Genomic DNA, 12,802 nt, shown 5'->3' with positions numbered 1-12,802 from the left:
GTCAAGTATATCCATTTTTAAAACTAGAATGAAAATTCATAGTGTTTTTATTAAAAGACTCGAGTCATGGCGTGGGCACTCTGCTGGGCTCTTCAAGTATTACTATTTTGCATGTCAAGGGCAAGTTTTTGAAACTGAGCTAGTGGCAGACTCCCGTGCATGACCCTCCCCTCCTCTCCCATCCAGTATTCCAAATCCTACCCAGCCTCAAGGACCAGAAAAAGCTCTACCTGTTAAGCTCTCCCAATTTTTCCCATTTCCAGTGATTCACCCCTCTGAAAATCGATAGCATGAATCGTCCAGACCCCACAATTTAACAACTGGTTGTGTCACCCCTTTACTCTCTATTGTATATATGATGTGTATTTTGCCTTAGTTATTTCCTGCATGTAAGTTTTCTCCTCCCATCCTGGTTTGTGAGCTTATTAAAGAATCATACCTCACATTTCTCCTATATGCTCTCTAGTATCTAACCCAAGTTTAAGGATACCCAAAATAAAGTTACACATGTCAAATGAAAAATGTCATCTACCGAAGGGCAGGGGTTTAGCTTCATGATTCTCTTCAGCCTCTGTGGGTTACGGTAGGCTCCCAAGTATGTTTAGGGACTAAAGCAACCAGACAATGACAGAATCTAACCACAGCCCACAGAATTGGGCTCATCCCCCTATTATACTCACATAAACCTGACCTTGATTTGGTAGCCATATGAGTCAAGTGTTCCAGAAAGGAACTTGGATTAAATCTCTACCGGCATGATGGTCCCGGAGCAGCACAGTGACCTTAAAGGCAACCACAGGGGTCTCCTTTGGGTCACTCTTGTCCTTTTTCACTCCTGGGTTTTGCTCTCAGTGGCCTCAAACTGATCTGGCTGTAGACCTCCCAGACACAGGCTGGCTGAAACGTGATCATACCAGTGGGTCACCTGCCTTCTCTTTATGAAAGCATGAACATGATCTGCTGTCCCTCTTCTTCCTACCCCCCAGAAATACAAAGAACTCTTTCTTCCCCCTTCTCCTTTCAGACTCACACAAAGACAAGAAGGAAAATTTGATGGCTGATGGTTTAGGATGGTTATTTCAGAAAGACCACTCACTTTAGGTAAAGATTACAGTTCAGCTTATTTAACTGAACAGTTTAAAACCTGTTTTTCATGTAATAAGTGACATGCATGTGAACATACACAATACCAAAAAAATTCAAACCAAAAGGCACACATTGCAAAGCAAGCCGACCTCCCCCAGCTACCCCCAGCTCTCAGTTTCCCTCCTCAGAGGCAGCAGCTATTATCAGATTATTCTGCCCTCCTGGCTATAGACACTTTTCAAACCCTACTTTTGATCATGGATTTCTGATTAAGAGAAGGAAGTATCTAACAATCATCTCCTGAATGCCAGGCCCTAAGATTAATGTGTTTTACATACATTAGCACATAGAACCTTCACAACAACTTTGGAAGGCTAATGTTATTTTCTCCACTTTTTGGGTGTGGAACCTGAGGGTCAGGAAAGGTAAGAGACTTGCACAAAGTCACCAGCCTAGGTCCAAAGTCACTTTCCAAACTGCTGACTGGATGAAATGGTTTTCAAGGTCAAATCTCCATCCAAATTTCCTTTTAGAAAGCCTGTGCTCTGTAACTGGGTTCCGATGTCAGAAAAACTGATTGTACAAAGTAGAGCTCTAAGAACCCAGACAAGTTACCATACCTCTCTAGGTCTCAGTTTTTCCATCTGTAAAATGAATCTAAGTGTAATACCTACCACATAAGGTTTGTGGCAAGATTCAATGAATTTCACACAATGAGCTTTGGATGGTACCTGATATAGAGTAAATTACTTCCTAACAGTTATTATCACACGGCTGATTGACAAATGGACAAACAGACCCAAAATTTGATGTTCTGATCAAATGTCAAAAGCAATCCGATATTGTCTGGCCCCATGGTAACAATTTCCTTTGCTCACTCGTCCAAGCTGCTCCTCTAACATTTCTTCTCTTAGCACTAACTTCCAAAATCACAGTCTTTCTGCTGCCAAATCCCAGAAGCTTTTAATAGTGTTATTATTGTGTTTTTTTAATCACTGCAACAGTTCCATTTTTATTTAAAAACTAGATTCCAGCAACACACTCCCAACTGACGCCAGTTTTTAATTTTTTAAACCAAAAGTTTATGTGTCTATCACTTCCCCCTACCCCAGTTCATATATCATGGAACTCTAGACTGATTAAATTTTGCTAAAATAATCTCAACTGTATAAATGGAAGCTACCCAAATTCCCCTAGAATGGAAAAGACATTTGTTAACCTGGTCACACAATGTACTAACCCATCCATATCTGGGCAACACTCTCCATCTAATTGCCTTTTTGTTCTCACTGAAAGCCAGATGAGATCTGTAGGCCGTAGTATCATAGGGCCAGCAGATGAGGAGGCTGAAGTGGGTTTCTCAGGGGAGTAACAGGGGCAAAGGGCTAAGGAAGACCGACGACAACCGAGGCTCTCAGTGGCCAAAGACAAATTGGATGCTTCTGGCCAAGTCACTTCACATTGTCTAAGTTCCACTTAAGTTACTTTCACTTAAGGTGAAACCCAACTTTTTCTTAAAATCCCTTTCTGCCTCTAACCTCTAAGCGAGACAAAAATTTGCAACCATCCCACAAGCATCTCGACCAGTCTGGACTTTATCAGGGCAGTAAGTTACATGTCAAGATGCAGCCTCAAAAGATAAGCTTCAGCCAAAAGGAGGTGTATGCATTTAACATGTGAGCCACAAAAGATGCAGCCTCCATTTACTGGAAAAATGCACGTGTGCCAAGCTGTCTTAGAACTCACGGCAAAACAATAAAATCCAGGTTCACCTTAATTACCTCATGGGAAAGGATAGCCACGCAAGCCCATTGTAAGGGTGACACATCTGGGCTTCCACCTGAGACTCTTCCATGAGCTTCTCCCATTCAATAATTCTGCCCAAAGGATGGGAGTTCAGCTAGTACAAGACCGGAGTCCCAGCAGGGTTTATGAGAAGACCATTTGTTAAGATATCATGTGTATAATCCTCTCCAGTTTCTCCTGTGGGAGACTTTGTTTCATAATCCTGACATCATAACTGGTTCCTCCAATCCAAAATCTTTTATGATGGATAACAAATGAGTGAGAACCCCAAGAATTCAGGGGGAGTAAAGGTGTTGTTTTACCACAAAAGCCTTAACAGAGTAAAAAAAAAAAAAAAAAAAAAAAGTTTCCTAAGGCCAAAGATGAACCAAGCTAATATGTCATTCCTTAACTACTCCCACGAGACTAGCTTCCTCCAAAAATGGCATTCCGAATCAGATTCGGGGGACTTTGGAAATGCTGAGGTTTTTACTGATTCTTTTCTTTAAGATATTTAATTTGACTCTTCCTTTCTCTACAAGGCACAGACGCCAGGAATAAAGAAGTCATTCTTGAAAGCTGTTCGCACAAACAGCAAAGAACCTAGAGCATGCCATTCACAAAAGCCACGCTGAGTTGAGGCCCAGAGTGTTCCTGGCTCCTGTAGTTGATTAACCCAGTGCCTTATCAAGGTAGGAATGGAGGGCTGTTCCTGCCGCCTCAGGAGAGTGAGAGTGGAGTAGGCAGACAGTGAGTCACGCAGCATACTTACGTCGCTCTTCCTGAACTTGGCTTTCAAGCTCTTCATGTTTAGTCCATTCAGCTTTCCAAAGCTCTAGAGATTTTCAACACCTAAGCAGAGAATGAATAAAAGAAAGAAATTAACTATTTAGGTTTCCAGATAAACACTACAGATATTCCCTCCTGCTAGGATTACAGCTTTTTGGCCATGGGCCACTGGGGTTGAGTTAGAAAGGTGTTCAGAATTAGAACCTAAGAAGTAGTAAAGAATGTGTTGTTTCACTCACGATATAGTCTCTAGAAGCTTCGGACATTTTCAAGTTAACCGAATCTAAGTTTTATCCCAACTTCCAAAACGTTAACAGAACAAGTTTAACTGTCATTGTACAAAATACAGTATCTGCGTGCAGCATGAGTTCCTATACGTGCTGTTCATGTTTTAATCCTACCATCCACCTCCTTTTGAAGGGCCACTATAGTAAAAAGAATGAGAAGGAAAACAGTTCATATTCCAGATGCCATTCATTCCATATTTATTTTTCTCAGTGTGGTTTCTTCTTTCCTCCTAAATGCACGCACAAGGCAGTTAGTAAAAAAAAAAAATGCCAGGAACAACAAAACCTCCCTCTTCAAATACCTCATTCTGCAGGAAGCTGCTCTAAACAATGAAAAAGGCTCCCTTCCCCCACCCCCAAGGTCCTGGTGGGACCCAGCAATTCCAAGTTTGAGCTGGCAGAGTCTTAAGAAATCCCCTCATTTAGGAATTCTGGGGTCCCCTGCAAAGTGAACGTGATTTTTTTAAAGTATTATATATGTACTTTTTGTTTTTTTTCCCAGGGAAGACAGTTCCTAGTTTTCATCAGATCCTGCAAGGAGTTGTCACCCTTCAAAAGTGAAGACTATTGATCCAGGCTAAGTGCCTCATGTTTCAGAGGTAGCAGTGGAGCCACAGAGAAGTCAGGAAACTTGTCACCGGCCAAAATCCTGCTTATGATGGAATTGAGAATCAGAGCAGTAGTTGAACGCTTTTCCCACTGCCCTGTAGCTTTAAAACTAAAACCCAAAAGCAGAATCCTGTGCTAAAATACGGTACAGACTTTGTCTCTTTCACCCTTAAAACTGGAAAATTACAGAGTGTGGAACCTTTGCATTTAGGTCAAAAGGGCAAGAAAATCTGCGTGCAAGTTCCCAACACATAGCAAGCACTCTCTAAATGTAACTTTGAGCCTCACCTGACAAAGTGAGAACAGATGAACCTTAGCAGTACTGTCCATTTGGGCACGAAGGAAGAGCGGTCCCATGTTTACCCTTGTTGGACATTATTTTTCAAAAGCCTTTCAAAGCCATCTCTGTTCCTCTATTGCCCTTATCATTCTGGACTAAACGGATTTGAAGCAACAAAGGGAAAAAAACCAAGCCACTGAATGGCTGTACTCCTCCTTCCTTGTATCTTCATCACTGCCTCCAGAAGTTGTCCAGCGACTCTCTGGCTTCAAACATTGTTTACTTTCATTTTCGCTGCTGTCATTAAGCAGGGCCTTTGGATGAAGGGCACAAAAGCCCAGTCATCAGAAAGCCCTTCAGTGACATTAATCTGGAGGCCACACCATTACTGCAGCCTCACCGTGGTCTCTTCCAATCTTCCCGGCCTGGGCAGGAGTGACTGAATGTGTGTTACCTTGGAAACCATACACGCTATAATTAGCCCTTGTTAATTGCCAAGTATTTAGCCACAGGCTGGGCTGGTACCTGAAAAGCAAAGTGCAAACTCCTGGACAGTGTTTCTCACCACTGGCTCCTCATTAATCTGAATCACAAGGACATGGGGACAATTTGCTAAAGGCCAGATCCTAGTCCACATCCTATGGAAACTGAACCTCAGGAAGCAGGGCTCAGGCATGTCCTTGGTTGAATCTTTTGCTCGGTAAGGTTTGAGAATCTTTTTTTTTTTCTAGGGGGGTGGGGAACAAGCATGCGCTTGTACTTGTGAGAAGGGAAGGGGCAGAGAGAAAAGAAGAGAGAGAATCCCGAGCAGGGTCCACACCTGCAGTGCAGAACCCCAGGGTGGGACTCAAACCCACAAACCATGATATCAAGGCCTGAGCCCTAGTTGGATGTTTCACCGACTGAGCCACCCAGGCACCCGGAGCTTTGAGAATCTTTTTTTTTTTTTTTTAATTTAAAAAAAAAATTTTTTTTTTTTAATGTTTATTTATTTTTGAGACACAGAGAGACAGAGCATGAACAGGGGAGGGGCAGAGAGAGAAGGAGACACAGAATCTGAAACAGGCTCCAGGCTCTGAGCTGTCAGCACAGAGCCCGACACGGGGCTCGAACTCACGGACCGTGAGATCATGACCTGAGCCAAAGTCGGACGCTTAACCGACCGAGCCACCCAGGCGCCCCGAGAATCTTGAAGTAAGGTAGATGAGGCAGGGAATACACTCATCAAAGTTATGCTGCATCATTTAACAACGCTTTTTCGCGTCAGTGCAAACCACCTTTTGATGAATCCAAGTAGAAATAACGATAATCAGATATTCCCCAACTGCCACTGGCTCACGGTTCTCCCGAAAATGGCAGTCATCCTTTGAGTTCAATTCCTTCCACCTTTGGGTGAAGTGCTAATAACCAAGGAAAGAAGCCAAATCTATGCAAGAGGAAAGGGAGAAAGGGAAGACAAGGTTTTCAAAGGCCATAAACTGTGTAGCCCACCAAGGTGGAACCACCCAAAGCATTCCTTCAGTTCTGGAACACAATGTCTTAGGCAATGGTGGGTAAGACTATTATTTGAGCTCATTAAGTTTTTTGTGGGTGTTGTGCTTTTTCTTGTGTGTTTTTCTTTGACTTTTTTTTTTTTTTTTTTAGCATGGCAATGAGAACATGCAAACTCTTATTTGAGGAGGATTAAGTAAATAAAGCACTTAATTCCAAAAATTCCCAGAGGCAGGCAGATATTAGCTGTGAAATGAATGTCTTCCTGGAGTCATGGGTCTGGGTGTGTGATAGCTGGGTGGTCCATAGGTACAACTTCCAGATGATAGAGATAGGGATCAAGGGTAAAGAGGTTCTGGAAGCCTACAGAATAGTAATTTTAGACACAGGAACTGTAGCTGGGGAGAGGGGGTAATGATAGTAATAGGTCACTGTCTTCCTGGTATTCACAAGAGGATCTAACATCTGGAAGTCATGACTAATGAGAAGTAACCTGCCCCTGACAGGGTGCTGGGTTCTGTCTGCCCCAGCACCTTCTCTTCCCCAAGAAGACCCACAAGTAAATCAGGGACTTGCCTTCCTTGGGTCAGCTGGAATCTTACTGCTCCAATTCCCAAATCCAGACTTCCAAAGCTCAGATTGGGTTATAGCCTATCTTGAGCACAAGTGATATCTATCAGTAGATCTAGGCTACACTGATGGCCGTCCTTGGACAAGTCACTTAATCAAGATGACTTACTTCAAAAGGGCTGCAGTGAACCTTAATTAACTGTGCACCAGCCTAATTTGGATAGTACAAAAAGCAGGTGACATGTGACACATATATGGGAAAAACTGTAAGTACTCCCGTTTCAAGAATAAAGCACATCCCACTCACCAAGCAGAAATATTCGTTTACTAACATTTGCTTGTCACTGGAACATGGCTCCCATCGCTATCACCAGTCATCAAATCACATCAAGTCAACTGATGAGGACGAACAGTGCAGGGACACACAGACTTACTACCTTCTCATCTGAAAGACTGCATCCAACAAACAGGATTAATCCATGTTCCCTTTAAAGCTCTCAATCAAAGCTTAACCGGAGGTACCTTTATCTGCTAATTCTAGCCTGAATCAAGAAACCTTGGTATGAGCCTATAGAGCTTTATTATGAATGTTAGACTTCTTTATTAAAAATAACTCAGAACAAATATGGAGTTTCCTTTTAGGGAGATGAAATCTTCTAAATCTGTTGTCATGATGCCTCCATAACCTGTGAACATACCATTCAATTATACACTTCAAGTGGGTTAACAGAAAAGACTGTGAGTTCTATCTCAACAAAGCACACCTTACTAATCTCCACTACCTTCTCCAATCCTTAGAGTTAGGAAAATTCCAGGTTAGAAATCTCTGGACTGAACTGAAAGAGAACTTGAAAGGAACAAGGGTTAACCAGCAATACCCATAACACTAAAATGTGGCTGCTCCTAGATGTTCTTTATTTAGCTATTTCTCTACCACAACCCACCCAACTGAAGTGGTCAGAAAGACGTTCCTCTATTTTCCAGCTACGTCTACTCCCACTCACTCCCACCCCCACATATGACCCAGGGATTATTTCATAAGGCGATGTTGCCAATTACATCAGCATAGGAGAGTCCTCTTGGAGCCCCAGCCAGTATTCTATTTCCATAATCACAAGTGAGACTCAGAAATCTGTAATTTTTTTTTAAACTCCTCGGGTGATTTGGATGCTCAACGAGATTGGGGAAACACTGTCCTAGACTCAGTGATATTATACCTATAACTGACACTTTCATTAAAAAAATAAACTAGAGGGGCGCCTGGGTGGCTCAGTCAAGCATCTAATCTGACTTCGGCTCAGGTCATGATCTCACGATTTGTGAGTTCAAGCCCAGAGTCTGTACTGACAGCTCAGAGCCTGGAGCCTGGTTCGGAATCTGTGTCTCCCTTTCTCTCTGCTCCTTCCTCACTCATGCTCTGCCTCTCTCAAAAATAAATAGATGTTAAAAAAATTTTTTTTTAATAAACTGGAGACATTATACAAGTAGGTATGTGTTCACTGAATGTGTCTGAATCTTTCACAATACTGGGGTGTGCAGCATGAGGGTGTGGAAGGGAGCCCTCTATATTTGAAATCCTACAAGAGCAGCTAGCTGGCTACCCATGGCCACCAGGAGCAATATTAACTCGCAAAGGCAACTGGCAGCTGGACACACATGTATGTTTTCCTGGATCCCAAGAATACATCCGCATCTAAGGCACCATACCATAGGGTTCAAGGGCAGTGGTTTAAAATCGTTCCCTCTGAATCACTGCAACATTAGAGAAGCAGAATAAATAACAATGTCTTGTGCCTAATTATTCCTCCCATCATGGAATGTGGAGATACTTCTATGAATCCTTAGCAACACTGCAACACTAATGCACACCCCAGATGGGCCTCAGGGGGTTTTCTGAGGAACACTGGGCTTAAAATCCCCAGCACTGAACAATGCATTGAAACAAATGTAAGGAACTAAAATTAAAATACTTCTCTCCTGGCCAGCACCTACCTCTTCTCCCTTAAGTACTTGTTTCCTCAGACAATAATCTCTCTGCAACAAAGATGGAATTTTAACCAAAAGCTGTATAAACACTCAATTCTCTCAATCTGGCAAAACAAATACATTCTGCAAAAGGTCTCTCCAGATCAACTTTCCCAGTAAGTTGACGCTGACAACACAGCACCTCATGCTATCCGAACTGCTCCTGGGGTTAGAAGCTGCAAGTCTCTGCCTGTGTCCAGGACTAGGTCACTATTTCTGGAATAAAGAACATCAAATGGGAACCAGAGGTCAGTAAGTCCTGTTCCCCGTCACCTGATTTTATCCACAGCTGACATGTTCTTATCTCAGTAAGATAGGATTTTAAACATACGTTTAGGTTATGAGAACTCTCAGCAGACACGATGGAGGACTCAAAACTGACCAAGGGAGTGACAGCTAATAATTAGGTGTCAAATACTGCAGGAATTCAAAGAGTGGAAATCTTAGAGGCCTGGGAAAAATCAGAGAAGTCTTTACAGCAGGGGTAGGGATGTAACTGGCCTTAAAGGAAACTCAGGATTTGGGCAACCTCATGAAGAAAGGCCATCTTGTCTAACCTTTCCCACAAGACGGGGCATGTCCACCTTAGATTTTCTAGGCAAAGGTCAGACACTGGTCTGATCTCTTTAAGCAGTCCTAGAAGCTTCTCTCAGGGGGTTGCGTAGGCATGGTGGGAATCATTGCATGGCTCCTTCCAAAGAAGGACCTTCCCCCAATCTCCACAAGCTCCGACCCTTTTACAACCTGGACGTGAGTGAGGGGTGCAAGAGTCCCATTACCAGTTTTCAGCAAATTTGAAAATGTGCATCTCAGGCTGCTTACTTATTTTAGGGTGGAGGGTTTTCCCAGTAGGATTTTCATTTTGCTTCCACTTGGACACTGGCCATCAGCATACAATCAGTAAATGTTTCGCAAATGTATGTGTGGAACAAAGACATAGGTTAGGCGCCTGACTAGCCAACAGACTTCACCTTTGACCTCAGCAAAGCTCTCTTTGGTCCCAAAGGCACTGGGTTAGCTGCACTGGGATCCGAGGAAAGGCAATATGATTAGATTTCACCATGTACATAAGAAAGCACTAAAGTAAAACAAACAAACAAACAACAACAAAAAACCATTTGGTCAATGAAGTCTTACTAGGTTGCCCTTTTTTCTGTCCTGCCTGCCCTCTTCTCTGGGTCACACTCCATATCCAGCACCTCCCCAGCTACATACTTGAGCTCAGCCATGAGAACCACCCATTTTGAATAAAGGAATGTAAGAGTCAACAGAGAGCAAGGACCATCAGGTAGAACCCTGGGGGCAAGTTCTCAGAATAGAGATTTTACCAGCCCCATAGGAGAGAGCTATGGGTCAGGCCAAGGAGTCCCCCCAGATCAACATGCCTGCTCTGTTACTTTGCATGAGATTCTACCACTTCTAGTCAAGGAGCTTCTCAATAAGGAAAAAGTCCATCCCAAACGGGTCCAAGCCTTCAACTCTAACTTCATCCCAAACGGGTCCAAGCCTTCAACTCTAACTTCAGCAAGACTCTCTCCATAGTCAACACTCAACGTTCACTATGGCTGAGCAAATGAATGGTGGAGGAATGAATGAATGCATGGGCACTAAGTGCTAAGTTGGAAACACAAAGATACAAAAGATATTTCATTCCAAAGCAAGTGGCCAGTATAAGATGCAGATTTTCAAAGGATTTAGCCAAAAAAAGAACTCTTGAAGCCCTTACATCTGGAGTCTAACAGGATCAATGTGTGTGGCGACTGGAGAGGCTCTTTCTCTGGGATGAACCAGACACTGATCTCCCCCTACTGTGCCCACTCTACCCCCAGTTTTGCCACGGAAACCCTGGGGAGACCAGCAGCCCTGACAGCTAGATGAAGCAGCGAGCCACCAGGAGAAAGTGAGGAAAGAGATCTTTTCTTTTAAATCATAGTTGAACTTTTTATTATTATTTAAGTTCAACATTCTAAGTTCTAAATTAAGGGTATTTAGCAGGGGTGAAGGGTGGGTGAAATGGGCGAAGGGGATCAACAAGTCAAACCAGGGTCAAACTTCCAGTTCTAAAATAAGTTGTTGAGGACATAAGGTACAGCATGGGGACTATAGTTAATAACATCGTGTTGCATATTTGAAAGTTGCTAAGAAAGTCCATCTTAAAAGTATTTTGTAACTACCCATGGTGAAGGGACATTAAAGAAAGCTGCTTTATGATTACATCTTAGGAGGCATATTTATTCAGCAAACCAGATACATATGAATAAATAAATGAATGAGCAAACAAGCAACTTTTACTGGGCATTAATTACCGGCTAGGTGCTTTCATATAGTATTCTTTCTTACGAACTAAGGTGCAGGCTTGTTAAATGATTACTCAAATGATAAGGAAGAGAAAGTTTAGGGGGAAAAAAGACAAAAGCAATAGTTTCATTTTGGCAGTGGATCCTTTCTAAAATACTCTAATATTTCACTTTTTTCCCCCAAGAAAATAAATGACCGCATTCTTTTTAAATTGTAAACGTCTTTCAGATAGCATATCATAGTAATCATGTGATAAAACTCTCTTGAGAACATTAATCTCCTTCAATAAATTCACAACTTGCCTTTATCCAGAGGACGACACTTCTCTTGTGAAACAAATACATCATTCTTCCTTAAAAATAGAACCTGCCATCAACCAGAACCGATCTAGGTCCATGAATCAGTCGGGGCCAGCAGCACAGATACAAAAGTGGCCAGTGCTCTGGCAACATTACTATCTCGTCTGTCAAATCTGCTACTCACATGCTCCAATAAGCCTACCAAAGAAAAGCCCCAAGGTTACCTCATGCCCTAAATCCATCCAATTTAAAAAGCACGGGCTTAATCAAGACAAACTACTTCTGGAATACAAAAATCATCCTAAGACTAAGAAATTCCATGTGATTATCCCTCATGTTGAGACTATTTTTAGATCCCCAAAATGCCTTTCCAATTCTGCATTTTCTTGATCTTTGATGTTGATGTCAATAACACCGTCTAAACATACTGCTGTGTTCATCTTTCCAGAAAAAAAAAAAAAAAAAAAAAAGATGCCCCGCGCAGAGCTAATAATCAAGTCGAAATGGCAAGGCACGTGTGCCATGAACTTAAGCTTCTTCCTCTCAGTCTACTCCTTTGGCCTCACCCATCTTGAAACCCAAAAGAACCAATTGAGTTTAAAAATACAGATCCAGGGGGCACCTGGGTGGCTCAGTCAGTTAAGTGTCTGGCTCTTGATTTCGGCTCTGGTCATGGTCTCTCTTTGGGGAGATCGAGCCCCACAGTGGGCTCTGTGCTGACCATGCAGAACCTACTTGGGATTCTCTTTCTCTCCCTCTCGGCCTCTCCCCCGCTCTCTTTCTCTCTCAAAATAAACTTTTATATATATATAATCTCCATCCAATACTCAAACATTACTGGTGAACATATAAAATGTGGAAAACAAAAAGCCACCATGGAAAGCAGTTTTTACGAAGCTAAATATAAACTTACCATACAACCCAGCAATTCCACTCCTGCGGGATCTTGCCAAGAGAAATGAAAACATATGTCCGCACAAAGATTTGTACACAAATGTTGATAGCAGTATTCATAATTGCACAACAAGTGGAAACTACTGAAATAGCTATCAGCCAGGTAAACAAAGTATGGCATTCCAACACGAAGGAATAATACTGTCGAGTACTAAAAAGGAACAAAGTATCAGCACATGTTGCACCATGGATGGAACTCAAAACCATTGTGCTAAGTGATGGTCAGACATAGAAGACCACACATTATAAGGTTCCATTTGTAGGACATGTCTAAAAAAGGCAAATTTATAGAGACCAAGTGGCTTAGTGGTTGCCTGGGGCTGGAAGTG

At 42.4% G+C, this 12,802-nt stretch overlaps 1 protein-coding gene across 2 annotated transcripts in view; it reads right to left on the bottom strand.

Moving 5' to 3' along the window:
• The window catches only part of RAI14 (retinoic acid induced 14), a 144,005-nt gene that overhangs the window by 115,838 nt on the left and 15,365 nt on the right, over window positions 1–12,802 (bottom strand). For both annotated transcript variants that reach the window (XM_019450679.2, XM_019450680.2), the window contains exon 2: window positions 3,644–3,723. In XM_019450679.2, coding sequence (XP_019306224.2) covers window positions 3,644–3,679 — 36 coding nt within the window. In that variant the 5' untranslated portion in view covers window positions 3,680–3,723. The remainder of the gene's footprint in view (window positions 1–3,643; window positions 3,724–12,802) is intronic.

The sequence above is a fragment of the Panthera pardus genome, unplaced genomic scaffold (genome assembly GCF_024362965.1).
Source record: "Panthera pardus isolate Hobbes unplaced genomic scaffold, ASM2436296v1 HiC_scaffold_2, whole genome shotgun sequence".
Classification (NCBI taxonomy): domain Eukaryota; kingdom Metazoa; phylum Chordata; class Mammalia; order Carnivora; family Felidae; genus Panthera; species Panthera pardus.
This window is presented reverse-complemented; position numbering and strand designations above follow the sequence as displayed.